This window comes from Carassius gibelio, chromosome A13 (genome assembly GCF_023724105.1).
Source record: "Carassius gibelio isolate Cgi1373 ecotype wild population from Czech Republic chromosome A13, carGib1.2-hapl.c, whole genome shotgun sequence".
NCBI classification, from domain to species: domain Eukaryota; kingdom Metazoa; phylum Chordata; class Actinopteri; order Cypriniformes; family Cyprinidae; genus Carassius; species Carassius gibelio.
Genome location: NC_068383.1, coordinates 1783256 through 1800755, shown reverse-complemented (window position 1 = coordinate 1800755; position 17500 = coordinate 1783256). Strand labels below are relative to the sequence as shown.

The 17500-nt window shown below is 34.2% G+C and overlaps 1 protein-coding gene across 2 annotated transcripts in view; it reads left to right on the top strand.

The window, feature by feature from the left end:
- LOC128025839 (DNA nucleotidylexotransferase) overlaps positions 1–17500 on the top strand; it is a 77522-nt gene that overhangs the window by 17135 nt on the left and 42887 nt on the right. For both annotated transcript variants that reach the window (XM_052612391.1, XM_052612392.1), the window contains exons 4-7: positions 2886–3056; positions 4033–4104; positions 4187–4310; positions 7273–7405. In XM_052612391.1, coding sequence (XP_052468351.1) covers positions 2886–3056; positions 4033–4104; positions 4187–4310; positions 7273–7405 — 500 coding nt within the window. The remainder of the gene's footprint in view (positions 1–2885; positions 3057–4032; positions 4105–4186; positions 4311–7272; positions 7406–17500) is intronic.

Here is a 17500-nt window from a genome sequence, read left to right as displayed (position 1 = left end):
CATATTTATTCTGGGAGGATTTTCTAAAGCGTTGACATCACCACCAATCCTTAATTTATGTCAGAATGCATTTCAAATTCCAGTGCAGAACGACTCCATAATGCTCTCCTGAATCAATGGAGAACATACAGACGCCCGACCGACTATATCACTGAACATCCTTCACAGAGGAACTTTCATTATGAGCACAGAACGGTAGAGCGGCTCTGAAAATAACGGGAAAACCAGATGCTTTCATATCTGCTGCTGTAAGATGTAAATACCAGACGCATCCTGCATCAGATAACACAGCGCTTTAATGACGGTCTGTGTGGACAGGAGAGCTCGGCCCACATTGTCATTAGAGAGATTGTTTCAGCGAGGCAGGAAAGACCTTCCCTGGGCTGCTGTCAGCACAAGAGATGAAAGCAAACAACACACAACCAATGCTTATTAATGTGTACTTAAACCCTCCACATTAAATCAGCCAGCATTCATTCACACACACTGTCTGCGGTGCGCTTGCACAGTTTACAATTTACAAACTAGCTACAATTTAACAATGTAATATATAAACATGCAACACACAAAAAAATTCAACATAGCAACATAATAATAATAAATAACTAAATATATTAATATTTTGCAACAATGCAAAAATCTAACCAATAACCGCAGTTGATCAAAGCTTTTTTACTGCATAATTTCTCCAGTCTTTCAGTGATTTGCTGCTCGAGAAACGTTTCTGATTATTATCAATGTTGCAAACAGTCGTGCTGCACAACATTTTTGTGAAAACTGTGAAAATTTTAATTTTTTCAGGATTCTTTGATGAACAGAAAGTTCAAAAGTACAGCATTTATCTGCAATATAAATCTTTTGTAATATTAAAAGCCTTTAGTTTCACATTTGACCGATTTAATGCATCCTTGCATTAAGTTTCTCATCAAGTAAATGCTGCTGTGGTGAGCTGTTTTGAACAAATTAATAAAATAATACAAATATAAACTATATATATAGTGTTTGGTCTGAAGCTTATACTGACCTTCAGATATCCCAGAATATGAGTTTGGTGTCTACTGGAGGGAAAAAAAAATCAATTTGTTTGTGATCTAAACATGTGGCTTCAGCAAAGATATACAGAATCTCTCACAGTCTTATTACAGAAACTCCCACTCATTCATCATACACTCAATATCATATCACAGCATTATAGTAGCAGACACACACACACACACACACACACACACACACACATACTGGCCCACTGCTCTCATTAACCAGTACTGTGTGTGTGTGTGTGTGTGTTACCATCAGGAGGGTTTTTAAATATGTCTGGGCACATTCATGTCATGAAAACAAAGCGGCTGCATGTATTGATTCAGTTCAAGTTAGAAACGCATGATGCACTCACCCAGATATAATCTGAGAGCGTTTATGTAAAATGTTACCATAAAGGTAAAAAGAATCGTTACATTTTTTTTTCTGAAATTTCAAATTGTTCAGTGTTTTAAATGTTTGAAAAGTTTTTTTTTTTTTTTTTTTTTACACCTTACTCCAAACTTCAGCCTTGCCATCACAGGAATAAATAAATACATTAATGCATTAAATAAAAATACATTAAAATAGAAAACATTTATTCCAGTTTCTGTAATAAAGTATTACTTGTAATACTATTTCACAATATTGCAGTTTTTACTGTACTTTTGAGCAGATTAATTATATATATATATATATATATATATATATATATATATATATATATATATATATATATATATATATATATATAACTTAGCTACTCTCTAAAGAAACTGTAAATATTTCATCATCTACATTGTTGTTTAATATTCATCAAATATTACTTTATGTGCATTAAATAGAGATACTATTACAATTTTTGTTTATATATATATATATATATATATATATATATATATATATATATATATATATATATATATATATATATATATATATATATATATATATATATATATATTAATTAGAGTTTTTGATGAACAGCATTTATTTGAAATCTTTTAAATTTTTTACACCCTCATAAAATAAAGCATAAAGTATGTAAAAAAGATATTATTATTTAAGATCTAACCACTGATCTGTTCTAGATCTACTAAACTATTTACTGATTTTATTTTATAATAAATAGCACTTTATCTTTTCTTAAATTTAGATAGAAAGCAGCTATTTTAAATATTTCACAATATATATATATATATATATATATATATATATATATATATATATATATATATATATATATATATATATATATATATATATATATATAATTTTTTTTTTACATTTTTTTTTACAGTATTTATGATCCAATAATTGCAGCCTTGGTTAGATAAAGGGACTTTTTTTTCTTTTAAACACTAAAATGTTTTTAAACTATTATTTCAATCATTTTGACTGCTTGTAAAAAATATATGTTTACCTAGTTTTGCTTATTTTGACTGCCACTGTACACCATATGAATGATATGATCAGAAATTGGTTCAAACTTATGTTGAAACAATTTCAGTTTAATGTTGAAAGCACAGCCAAGTTAATACCAAACAATTGAAGGCAGTAACTGAGCTCGAATCTTTAAGCCGAAACACAGTTTTTTAAAGCTATACAGTATATCATCTGGTATGTTTAATCTGTTAAAAAGAGGAGTTTTGTGAGTGTTTTAAACAAAGGCAGTGTCCCACCATTGTTCATTTTTATTAATTAAATAAATAAAAAAATCAATGGTTCAGTTAGTTTTAGTATTAATTTTTTTTTATTTAATTACATTTATTTGTATTTGTTTTTTTTCTATTTAATTTTTTTATTTTATATATATATTTTTAAAAATGAAACACAATTAGCTTTTAATAATTGAGTGTCTGCTGTAGGATGCGCTGGAGGTGCTGGCGGAGAACCTGGAGTTCTGTGGGAATCCGGGTCCGAGCCTGGCGTTCCGGAGGGCGGCGTCTGTGCTCAAGAGTCTCCCTGATGCCCCGAGACGTCTGGAGGAGACACAGCATCTGCCCTGCCTCGGAGAACACAGCCGGGCCATCATAGAGGTGCGCTTCGAGTCCCGGGACCTTCACAGAGCCGCTGTTTGCTTTCCTCAGGACGGAAGCAGCTAGACATGGTTTGGAAGGAAAGAGCAAAAAAGAAGTTGAAAAAAACGGTCAATCTCAAATGTGTCCGGGTCATGATTCACCCTGAAAGCGAATCAAGAAATGTGTCCCTGGAGCACAAAACCAGTCATGAGGGTCAATTTTTTGAAATTGAGATTTATGCTTCATCTGAAAGCTGAATAAATAAGCTTTCCATTGATGTGTGGTTTTATCGGAAGACAATATTTGTTTGAGATACAACTATTTGAAAAAAAATCTGGAAAAAAAAAGAGAAAATCATCGTTAAAGTTGTCTGAATGAATTCTTAGCAATGCATATTATTAATAAAAAATGAAGTTTTGATATATTTAGGAAATTTACCAAATATCTTCATGGAAACATGATTTTTACTTAATATCCTAATGATTTTTGTCATAAAAGAAAAATCTGTAATTTTAACCCATACAATGTGTTTTTTTTTTTTTTTTGGCCATTTCTACAAATGCTCCAGGGACACAAACTATATTGTTGTAAAGATCATTTATTTCCCCTATAAAACTCATCACAGTAAACATCAAATTAAAGTCTTTCCGTTTATTTGATGAGAACGACTGGTTCATCTTAAAGTCATAATTCTGTTACTCTCTCTCTCATGCCGTCGACTTTCTTCTGTGAAACACAGATGTTTGAGTTTGCGATGATTCTCTGAAATCTCTTATAGACTAATGTGAAGTGTGTTTGATGGGAAAGTCACATTTACAGCGATGATTGTGATTAATACACTGATTCTGCTTCCTGTAAATAAAGCATCTTCTCAACAGCACCAGAGCGACTTAGACTTATTATGCTGCAATTAACAAAGACGCTGTGTGTGTGTGCACAGATTATTCACAGTCAGTGTGTTTACTCATAACAGCTCTCTCGACCGTCTTCACAGGAGATCTCTGAATACGGATCGTGCTCCAGAGTTGAGGAGATACTGAATGATGAGAGGTATCGGACGATGAAGGTAGAGTAACTCTCTCAGGACTTCAGAGCTTGGCTGTGTGTGTGTGTGTGTTTGTGTGTGTGTGTTCATGTTTGTGGCTCAGTTGTTCAGCAGTGTCTTCGGGGTCGGACCCAAGACGGCAGAGAACTGGTTCTGTAGAGGACTGCGGACGTTTGAGCAGGTGCTGAATGACCCCAGCATCAGACTGAACCGCATGCAGACCGCAGGTAAACACTGACGCTAGGACCCAAGCGCTTCGAGCGTTATATTACATCATATAGATGTGAATTAATATATATGCATGAAAGAAAAACATGGTTTCAGCATGGTGCATGCTCAAAATACACAATGCTTTATTTACTCATCTCTCTTTTGTTACAAAATGTGATTTTTGACCAAAAAAAAAAAAAAAGAGTTTTCTTGGGACATTTTTTTTAATGCTGGTATAATGCAACATATATGTACAGTAAACAAAAAAACAAAAAAACATAAATGTACAGTAAACGCAGTCAGGATTGTAAACGTTTTGTTCTTCACTTTTTGTATTTTTTGAAACCATCAGTTGAAATGAAAAATAAAAAAAATAAAAAAACTTTGTTTTTATTTATTATCACGTTTCTCATTATTTTAAACAGTACTTTTATAATTGCACTTTTATGCACTTACGTATTTAAAGTAGTTAAACAGCAATCTGCATCCTGGATATTTAGTTCATTTATCATAAACAATACTTCTATAATTACTGCACTTTTTATATTTAAGTATATAAAGTGTTAAGACTGAAGATGCATAACATCTAAATGCACTGAAAAAAACGTAATATACTTAACATTTAAGTATATTGAGTAAAAACACTGTGTATAGACTTGATGAATGTTCCTGTCGTCTCATTTATGAATTATGATATGATTTTAATGTTTGCGTTTAAAGCGTTTGCCTCATCTGACCTGTTGTTTTATGGCCTCGAGACTTAATGTAGATTTATGATTGAGGGCCGTGTTGTTAATTACAGATTGTTTAGGAAATCTACTGTAAATTTTAACGAGGCAGAGATTGTTACTCATTCGCCAGGCCTCGTAATTTTGCACCGCTGTCTTCAGGCGCTCATTTATGACCTGCTGATCTACAAACAACTCGCTGGCTTCAAACTATTATGCAAATCCTGTTTCCAGTCGGATGAGAGGCGGATCAGAGGCTCTCCTGTTGGAAAAGGGCTTGTTTTTGTGGAGATTTTCCTGGCTGTGTGCTTGTGATGCATCTCGTGATGTTCAAACTGATGTTTTGAGTAAAGAATGATTATAAGTGTAAAACTAGGAGAACGACAAAAAATATATGATGCTTTTCTCATAAAATGCTTTATCTATGTATAGCAGCATGCATCAGAATGCGTTAAAATGTTTACCAAACTTAAGTTAATACAAAGTTAATACTTTTATTTTTTCCTCAGCAAGAATGCATTAAATTAATCAAGTGATCAATAGATATTCATCTGTGAATCTTGAAAAATATTGTGCAGCACGACTGTTTTTAACATTAATAATAATCAGAAATGTTTCTTGAGCAATACTTTTTCTGAAGATCATGTGACACTGAAGAATACAGCGGAGCATCACAGAAATAAATTACACTAACAGATATTCACACAGAATATTTCTGTTTTAAATTGTAATAATATTTCACAATTTCTAATGTATTTTTGACTAAATTAATGCGTCCTCTGTGATTTTAAAATAGTACCAACTTCAAAGATTTGCATAGTTTTAACTTTTAAATCATAAGTATAAGATTCTATATTTTGACTTTATTGCAAAGCATTCAGATATATTCAAATGTAGAGACTGGTTGGTGGATCTTCTATCATGATTTTGTGTGATGCACGTTTTACATTTGCATTTATGCATTCGGCAGATGCTTTTAGCAACTTTAAAGTGCACTCAAGTCTGTCACTCAAGTGCTTTATCACTAAAAGTAATTTCTCTATGGAGAAAATTAATGGGTTTTTTATTTCTGGAAACCGCTGGTTATGTGTGACAACGGCACAAGGGAAGAAGTTCACAATATTAGAAAGCAGATACAAAAAAAAAGCAAAGATAAAAACCAGGAACGTCTACTGAATGTTCGTCTTGAAGGCAGAAAAAAAAAGAAGTTTTGGCAGTAGTATCTTTTTTTTACTTTTTTTTTTGTACTTGTGCCATGCTGTTTTTTAAAGGAATAGCTCTGCAGAAAATATCCTCACCCTCAAGCCATCTGAGATTAGGATGAGTTTGTTTCTTCATCAGATTTGGAGAAATGTAGCATTGCATCACTTGCTCTGCAGTGAATGGGTGCCGTCAGAATGAGAACTGATAAAAACATCACAATAATCCACAGCACTTCAGTCCATCAGTGAACATCTGGAGAAGACAAAACCTGAAACAAATCCCGCATTAAGATATTTTTAAAGTCTATAATCCATAATAACAGTCCCTCCAGTGAAAAAGTGTTCTGCTCTGAATCAGGAGAGAAATCTGCACAGATCCAAACAGCTCTAAACACATGTGAGAGACAACAGAGATGCACTTTTTCAGGGGATGGATCTATTGGTCATTAAAGCTGCGGTAGGTAACTTTTGACGCTCTAGCGGTTAATAAACAGAACTGCTTGCATCTTGCGGAAGAACATCGTAGCCGGAACTACTTCTCTCTGTTTATGTCTATGAAGAATCACAAAGGTACTGGGTTACTCCGCCGCGGTATCCCCGAAGCAATCTAAAATAGTCCGAATATAAACACTTATTATAGGTGCACCCTAGTGATTCAGGACAAGCTAAAAACACGGTTTGGAAAATGGATTCATGGTGTACTCGCTTATTATGTTCATTTTTCTACATTTTGAACACAAACAAAGTTACGGACCGCAGCTCTGATTGGTTGTTTCTTACCGGGAGCGATTTATTCCTGCAAATAGCAATAGGACACTGGGAGGAGCCAGAGGAGCTTGATTTTTACACAGATTATCTGTCTCGTATTCTACTGTCAGGACATAATAACAGGTTTAATAAATATGTAAAAAATATATTTTTACAAAAGTTACCTACTGAAGCTTTAAGTGAGATTTTACACACTCAGGTTTCCTTTAGTCAATGTAAAAGCTGATTTTGTGCAACAGTTGGTGGGCGTTTGTCATCCAGTCTTTCGTTCATCCGCTCAGGGTTCTTGTTTTATGAGGACATCAGTAAGCCGGTGAGCAGGACAGAGGCCATCGCTCTGAAGATTATAGTGGAGGAAGCTGTCACCAGTGTCATCCCATCAGCCAGCGTCAGCATCACAGGAGGATTCCGCAGGTGAACCATTACTGCTTTGTGCCTGTTTATGACAGTTCAGGAGTGTGTGATTGTGCCTTTTTAAGAGTCTGGATTGCTTGGAGTTTGTTCTTTTTGTAGATCACATCTAATGTGGTTGTGTTTAAGGTAAAGAAATATCCCAGAAATCCCTTAGACTTACACGAAAAGGGTTTTGTGAGTCTGGCTCTCTGTCTTTGTACTGCATCATGCACAATCTTGGGCAGTAATGCGTTACTGTAATGCATTACTTTTTAAATAACTCCGTTACCGTTACTATATATGGTGCATTGTCCGTTAATTTTTTTTTTTAATTAATGAATTGTGACTGAAGTGCAGCGTAACCTGTTTGCAGCAGTGACTCATTGTAGGATTGGTGGATGCCAACCTCTGTAAACACGAAGACGCTCTGTGGGCCATTGTTGATAGTTTTCATACTGAAGCTGTGAAAGGAACATTTTTAAGAGCTCAACACAACAGCTTTTATGATGCAGAAGCCACTTTAATTTTTGATTCTGAATATATTATTCAGGTGTTTTGTAATTTATTTCAGAAATCCTTGTGATGTACAATATTCAGTTTGTGCTGTTCTGACTTAATCAAAATAGTGTTTAAAAATTACTTTCTGTTTTACTATGTGTTTGTATAGACCATAACGCATAAAAGTGCATTAATGGGAACATCAAAGAAAGTTCTTTAAATAAGTAACTAAAAAGTTACTTTTAACAGTAATGCATATTTCTTAGTAACTAGCACAGCATTGGTGTTGTCATAACGTTCACCTTGGAGATTGAAAATGTTTCTTTTTTGAGACCCCAGGAGCCCAAATTCAGACCCAGAACAATAAAACCCACAGAAGAGGTGGGAGTTCAAAGGAGGAATCTTTATATTACCAAACTGCAGCGAGAGAAAGAGTAGATATAAGTCATGATCTACAAGATTAACCACAATCTGATGTGATCCGACCACCTCAGAGAAAACCAGTGTTGAGCTGCTGCAAGAGCTTCTGAAGCACAGCAGCTGTTGTCAAAGAGTTCTTGTGTGTTCGGAGCGGGATCGCGAATCATTTGAGTCAGTTCGGGATTTCGGAGCGGGTCCGCGAATCATTTGAGTCAGTTTGGGGATCGCGAATCATTTGAATCATTTCGGGAGTTCGGAGCGGGTTCGCGAATCATTTGAGTCAGTTCGGGATTTCGGAGCGGGTCCGCGAATCATTTGAGTCAGTTTGGGGATCGCGAATCATTTGAATCAGTTCGGGAGTTCGTAGCGGTTTCGCGAATCATTTGAGTCAGTTCTGGAGTTCAAACTGGGTTCGCGAATCATTTGAGTCAGTTTGGGGATCGCGAATCATTTGAAATAGTTCGGGAGTTCGTAGCTTGGTCGCGAATCATTTGAGTCAGTTCGGGAGTTCGTAGCGGTTTCGCGAATCATTTGAGTCAGTTTGGGGATCGCGAATCATTTGAATCAGTTCGGGAGTTCGGAGCAGGTTCGCGAATCATTTGAATCAGTTCGGGAGTATAAGGCGGTTTCATGAATCATTTGAGTCAGTTTGGAAGTTCGGAGCGTGAATCATTTGTTTATACTGTATCATAATTTGGAATTTTCTTCACAAAAATGCAAGTTTGTATCACAACTTGAATATTTCGTTTAATCGCAGAATTGTTTAATTTGGACTTTCTTCATGCACTTAATATTGTTCCTTAGAATTACAAGTTGTTGTTTTTTTATCTCACATTTTTGACGTTTTTCTCACATATATCATATGTTCTCAAATATATAATATCTGAGATGTCTTTTCATCTCAGAAATGAGTTTATGTCTCAAAATGTGGACTTTCTGTATCAGAAATGCAAGTTTATATCATAATTTGGATTTCTCAAAAATGCAAGTTTGTATCTCAACATGTATATTTTGTCTCAGAAACGTAACGATTTTATGATTTATTATTATTATTATTATTATTATTATTACAGTGTTGTGTGAGAACAAGTTGAAATGTCCTTTTTGATGATTTTACTCTGTTGCATAAATAGCTGTGCTTCCATGGCCTGATATTTTTGGAAAGTAATAATGTACTCAACCTCTGATGCAGAATTGCAGATGCTTTTATGTCTGTTTTGATGCGATACAGTGCCGTTATTCCCAGATAACATGCTCCTGAGACTGAGATAAGTGTGTTAACATGAAGACAGCGCCATCGACGTGCACCTCGTCAGTTTATCTCGTCGGTAGTGTTTAATTTCAGACTGGCTTTTTATATCTCCTTTGCTTTGTAAATGGTGTTGATGTGTTTTAGCTCAGAGATATTATTAGCTCGGGCTGAACAGATGTCACAAACACACGTCTCCTACTCAACAGATGACAGATTCAGCGCAGATGAAAACAAGTCTTTCTGAAGATGCGAGTGTTTTATAGTATCTTAACGTGACTTCAGTGTTAATGAAGTCTGATGGCTTTAATCTGTCAGCTGGTGATGTTTTACCGGCTTCACCACAGAGTCACAAACTCAAATGTGTTTGATTTATTGTGTGAGCTAACATACTGCTAGCGTGCTAACTTGCCTCAGGCTTCTCTCAACACTAAGAGTGCGATGTCTGTCTCTGGCTCCTCGTGGAGCAAGCAGACTCACCGCAGACCTCCAGTCTGTTCTGACTGTAACCTTTTATCTTTTTCTTACTGATCAGACTTCAAGCAGATAATGAAATATCCCAGAAATCCCTCAGACTTACACTGAGTCTGGCTCTCTTTCGATGTGTCATGCTGTATCAACTGCTTAGCAACTGCACAGAACACCTTAGCAACTGCCTATTAACCACCTACTGTATAGCATATATATATATATATATAAAATCAATTAAAAAATATAAGTTATATATGTACATCTTTAAAGATAAATAATAAATTACCAAAATAAATAAATAATCTATTTAAATATATATATATAATCTATTTAAATATCTAAAATATATGTGTACATCTTTAAAGATAAATAATAAATTAACAAAATAAATAAATAATCTTTTTTTTAATTTACATTGCATAGCAATATATAAATACATGCTTTATTCACTCTTTAATATACTGTATTTATTTGATGTATGCATAAATAAATATTGAACATACTCTTAGTTCATTAAATTTTAAAGTTTATATATATATATATATATATATATATATATATATATATATATATATATGTGATTCATATGTTGCATATAAATCATCCATATATACATTATATTAATTAATTATTGTATGAATAAATTAATAATAAGTAAATCTGTTTATATATATAACTATCCACTGACATGTGATGGTAAATTAAATTCTACTGTATTTATTTTTTTCGATGTGTGCATGACTGAAAATTTTCAAACTTTTTATAAACAGAAAATATGACAATTATACACAATTTTACATTCATGACATAGAAAGTGACCTATACATTGCCTTTAAAGTAAAATGACTGAACCCTGATAAAAATCTAAATTTTTAAGAGAAAATTTCAGACGCTACTTAGAGGCTTTTTCATCTGATATATATATATATATATATATATATATATGTATATATAGTAAGATAGATCTAGTTTTAGCATCTCCATTAGATGATGTTCATGTTGTGATTACTCCTCTGTGTGTGTAAATCTGGATGTTAGCTGTGTGATTGTGATTTGTAATTGCTGAAATGAATAGAAATGCATGGATAGATGTGAACGATGCAGTGCTGAGCAGATGAAAACGATTAATGATAGATATCAAACCATGTCAGACCAGGTGCATCTGTAAAAAAATAAGCATGCATAAAGAAATAAAAGGGCAGATTATGAGCCCTGGTGAAACTGCTCTGTGTGTCAGCGTGGCATTCATCAGGAGCTGACTTCTGACATTGATGGAGGCTGTAATTGAGCGAGGTTTTGACTATAGAGCTATTCGTCACGGGTGCTATATGAGTTTTCCTTCACATGACACTTCTCTATATCTCAGGATGACTAACGTGACTGAGCATCAGTGTAACAGGATTACGAAAGCGAGAAAACATCATGTTTACCTTCTAAAACTTTACAGCTCAAAATGCAAATCTGCAGCTGTGTCGAGGCTAAGCTCTGACGAAATCTGCTATTTGAACCTTCACAGGTTGGCCGTGACTGTTTTAGTGATGTCTGGATTTGCCTCTGTGTGGTGTACGATTAGTTTCTGCTTTAACAGAGGATCAGGATATACACTGTGACAGACTTCGCTTCTGAAGAGATGTTTGTTTAACTGCAGGTGAAGCGACATGAATCATTCATTAATGCTTTGACAGTCGTACAGCGGCCCTGAAAATGTCTGGATGTCATCGCATTAGACCAGGGTTTCCTAAACTAGATGAAAAGCGAATAATTGATTCAATCCTAGATAATGGATAATATTTAACATGGGGTTTTTGTGGGTCTTAAAACGTTCTTTATAAATGTCTCGAATGCATAAACATGTGGCATTAAATGTTGCATGCACAAACAAGTATATCGTTAGTATTTTTTGTTTGCAGGGAAATACACTTACTGATGTCTGGATTATTACTGGATTTTATTTGATCTGGGTTTCCCGATCAAATGGTTTAATTAATTAAATCCTAAAAATGTAAAATAAAATAAAATAAAATTCATAACGTCATGGTACTAAATGTTGCATGCAATAAATAAATAAATAAATATATATATATATTAAAAATAATTAAAAAAAAATAAATACAAAAATATTTATATATATTTTTTTTTAATTTGTTTTCCAAATAAACTATCTAAACATTCTTAAATCTTGAGACACTTACTTGAGATGAAAATTAAAGACTAAAAGGCAAGGCAAGTTTATTTATATAGCACATTTCATACACAATGGTGTATGCAACACAATGCATGTGTTGTGATGATTTGCAACACTTGTGTTGTCAAACTGATGAAGATGTTTTCTTCATTTGCTCATGTTTTTTCAATTTGCATGCGTTTTCTTAAGTTGCAGAATGTTGAGCTTTCTCGGCCACCGTAGTTAAAGCTATATGGAAGTTATATTTAAAAGTTATTTTTAAACTTTAAAGCCTTGTTAATACAAAACTTTTTTTGTTTAGAGACCATGTTGGGAATATTGTTTTCCATTCAATTTATTCCTTACATTTTCCTTATAATGTCCATAAACAGTTTACAAACTTTGGATGAGGAAAAACAGCCAGATTACTAATATTTAGTGTGGATCTTATGCTTTTGAAAAGGCCATTATTCATTAATGCATTAAACATGTAATTTCTGAAATATGACCAGAAATGATTTTGCAATGTTGAATTGAACGGTAACAACAGCGGGTGACTTGCCCAACACTTCTAATAACTGATTTGATGAATGAGAGCGCTATTAGAGAGCTGTTATTCCTCTTATTTCAGTCTGATCTTCTCTGTCTCATCTCTGTGTTTTTATCCTGCGAAAGTGACAGAAGTCAGATGGGTTTAATTTAGCATTTCAGCGTGTAAGCTCTTCTAAAGATGTGTGATGTCTGAGAAGCAGAACGCCGTCTCTAACACCAGCGTATTTCACTATGACTGCCAATAAATATCTGTCGTGTAATATCTAAAATGATTTTCTTTATGGGTGTGCATCACTAGATCAGCCGTGTGGATTTGCACTTACAGTATGTATTAGTGCATTATTATAGTTAACCGTATAATATGAGTTCACCCAAAATTAAACATTAGGATATTACTTATTATTCACTGGCTATGCGGGAGATTACAATGGTGTTGATATGTGGTTTATGCAGTAAATCAATATTTGATGTCAAACTTGGCAAAAAAAAAATTGTGTATCCAAGTTCAAATTAGATTTGAAAGCTGTTGCATAATGGACGTTTTTTTTTAGTAAATAATGTCTAAACTTCACTCTGTTCCTAACAGAGAATGACTTTTTTAGTCGGTTTTTATTTTAATGTGTTGCATAAACATCTCATTTGAGGTTTGAATAACAAGACAGTGAGTAAAATGACAGAATGTTTATTTATTGAAAGCAGATGCAAAATGCATGCAAAGGCATTTAGCCATTCAAATTATTTAAATATAATGTGACCTTATGCACTTCACTGTGTCCTAACAGACTGAATGGACTCCAGCATTAGCATGCCTTTTAAAGCTAATATTGTCTGTTTAGCACTGAGTTTATATATGCATGTGATTGCATTTAGAAGTGACTGCTAATGCAGCTCTGTGATAGGCTGAACTCCCACACACTAGCACTGAACTTTAGCACATTAGCAATGCTTGTTGAGTTCTAAATGAACACGGTCACACTGACCACCCTCTCAATAAGCTCCTCTAAAATGAACCGCAATAGCTTCTCTTTTCACTCAGTTTCACTCAGTTGCCATCAGCTATAACTCAACAGACTAATGCTGCCTTCAAGACTCATATAGTCATATAGTCAAGTGTGACCAGTGTTGTTGTTAACTAAAACCATTAAAACTTGGTTTTTTCAAAAAAAAAAAAAAAAAAAAAAAAATACAGTCTTTAATAGTAATCCGCAGGAAACATACAGGGAATTCAGGAGGAATGCAAACCAACAACATGTATTAATAAACAATAACGAACAACATAAGGAACAAAACGGAGATTACTTATAATAACTGGAACAAGGGACTAATGACCAGATAAACAGAACACAGGTGAACATAATTAACTAATCAAAACATGAGGGAGAACAAACTCACAAAGTCAATTAACAAAATATAACCGTGACTAAAAGCATATAACAAAAGTACCAAAACCTAAACTAAAATTATGGTGATAACAAAAAATCTAAAATGCATGCTAATTAAATATTGATAAATACTATTATAGTATATAAACAATAGTAATAAATAAATAAATAATAATAATAATAATAATAAATAAATTAATTAATAAATAAATTATATATATATATATATATATATATATATATATATATATATATTATAGTTTTTTTATATATAGTTAGCTAAAAACTAAAAACTTAACATTTTACCTTAATATTAACATTAAGTGACATAAAATAAAATATAAAAACATAAATTTTATTTATTTTAGCTAGTTGACAAGGCAGTATTACTAATTCTCATTTAGTTCAAAAGTATTAAAATAACTATAAAACTGAAATAATTGTTTTTTTAAAACGACAACAAAATATGACAAAAAAAAATCTAAAATTACAATTAAAACTGGCTATATATAAAAATCTAACTAATACAAATGAACGGTTAATAATACAAATAATAAAAGTATTCTCTTGATACCAGACATGGGGACTTGTGACTTGGTGACTTGGACTCGAGTCGACTCGAGTCGCTATTTTTAGGACTTGAGACTTGACTCGGACTTGGAAGTTAAAGACTCGGGACTTGACTTGACTTGAGACACGATGACTTGAATGACTTGAGTGTTAATCACATCATGTGTTCATTTTGAATATAAAATATATAAATTATTTTTTAAAATAAAGTTGATTACTCAGCTGGAGCGCAGGCTGAGAATAGCGTCGTGACTGGATCAGGACACTATCATCAGTCATGCCCTCTCTACCTTACACACACCACGCCCACTTAAATCAGATATCACATCACATCAACATGTCAGCCTGAGAGGTACAGAGGGTCATCGCTTTTGTCTTCAATAGTTCGCGCCTAAAAACGCGTGGAAAACGCTAGTCGCGCCGCTTTCTACTTCTTTCCAAAGCGCTCGGGCAGAAGTGCTCCTGGGGCGTCTGTCGTTGCTAAGCATCCATGACACACTCTCTCTCAATGAAAACGCGGAAATTTCAGCAAAGGATAAATGGATTTGCAGCACTAAAAATCGCTCGCAGTAGCTCTGCTACTAAATTCATTTCAAAATGGCAATCCATATACAGCTATGAACAGCTGTTCCTTCATCTTAGCTGAGCTTTCAACGTTGATACGAGAAAGGATGAAGCTGATTGGTTAGTTATTGTCACATGACCTGCGGTGCGCTTGCGGCATTCTGAAAAGTTTAGATGTTGAGCGCGTTGCTTCCATTATAAGCGCGCATACCGCGCGCCTACATTGGAAATAAGGAACTTGCGCGCACAGAAGACGTGATGTGAACGGCCCCTAATGATCCGCTAGCAGGCCGTCAAAAGGGGCGGCGCTAGGGTTGGGCTAAGGGGGCATAAGCCCCGAATATTTTGTTACCTTGTCTTTCTCATAGAGCAAAACAATTAATCAGAAAAACAAATGTAGCTGCCGCGATTACCCAATCATGACAAGTGCATATTACATACATATATATATATATATATATATATATATATATATATATATATATATATATATATATATATATATATATATATATATATATATATATATATACACACACAGTACAGAATATAAATATGACATATTTTCAGTTGTTTCATACTTTTTTGTTATGTACAGTACAGACCAAAAGTTTGGACACACCTTCTCATTCAAAGAGTTTTCTTTATTTTCATGACTATGAAGATTGTAGAGTCACACTGAAGGCATCAAGGGCTATTTGACCAGGAAGGAGAGTGATGGGGTGCTGCTCCAGATGACCTGGCCTCCACAGTCACCGGACCTGAACCCAATCCAGATGGTTTAGGGGTGAGCTGAACCGCAGACAGAAGGCAAAAGGGCCAACAAGTGCTAAGCATCTCTCGGGGAACTCCTTCAAGACTGTTGAAGACCATTTCAGGTGACTACCTCTTGAAGCTCATCAAGAGAATGCCAAGAGTGTGCAAAGCAGTAATCAAAGCAAAAGGTGGCTACTTTGAAGAACCTAGAATATTACATATTTTCGGTTGTTTCACACTTTGTTATGTATATAATTCCACATGTGTTAATTCATAGTTTTGATGCCTTCAGTGTGAATCTACAATTTTCATAGTCATGAAAATAAAGAAAACTCTTTGAATGAGAAGGTGTGTACAAACTTTTGGTCTGTACTGTACATAACAAAAAAGTATGAAACAACTGAAAATATGTCATATTTATATTCTATACTCTGAGAGAGAGAGTGTGTGTGTGAGAGAGAGAGAGAGAGAGAGAGAGAGAGAGAGAGAGAGAGAGAGAGAGAGAGGAGAAATGTAACAGTTTAATGTTGTATGTAAACTGTGTTTGAGAGAGAGAGAGAGAGAGAGAGAGGAGAAATGTAACAGTTTAATGTTGTATGTAAACTGTGTTTGAGAGAGAGAGAGAGAGAGAGAGAGAGGTTCAGAGAGGAGTCTGTTGGATGTTTAGTTTTATGGACTCAATGTTGAAAATGTAAAACATTTCAAACACTGTTGGCAGAAGTGAAAAATAAATAATTTTAGGAAGTTACAATTTTGTTTGATTCCATGATGTATTTTACTGAACATGAGTATTTACAATGCAAATCCAAATTATTTTAATTTACTGACAGTTACTTATATCTTGTTTTTTAACTTTATTAAGATCAGATTCTGCAGGTAAAATAACAATATTAAGGTGACTTGACTTGGACTTGACTTGACATAGCTTGTGACTTGACTTGACTTGACTTGCCCAAGAAAAAAATACTTGGGACTTACTTGAGACTTGAAGGTTAAGACTTGAGACTTACTTGAGACTTGCACATGTGTGACTTGGTCCCATCTCTGCTTGATACTACAATGCCACTGAAAAGTACCCAACACATACATTATTTCTGTTAAAATCGTTGTCGTATCAAAATGACTCTTTTTGTAAGAAGAATCTTCCCAGGAGGACTTGAAGGCAGCGGCTGGATCAAACGCTGCTTCTGGCTGATCCAGGATTCGTTTGTTCGGTCTAATACATCCGCTTTCGGCTTTGCATTTGACAGATCTCCATCAGAAGAGGAAGAAGAGAGCTGGAGACACAGTGTTCGGCTTTTATGGCTTCAGATGGTCCTTGGTGTGAATGTGGCACCATCTGAACCATTTAAATACGTCATATGTAATATATCTCATCATATCCATATATAAGGGAGACCAAGGCTGTAAAAAATCAGCGTTTTCTCTTACTGCGGTGGTTTTATATGTCAGCTTCATTCAGCTCAAAATAGCTGTTAACTAAACTTTTT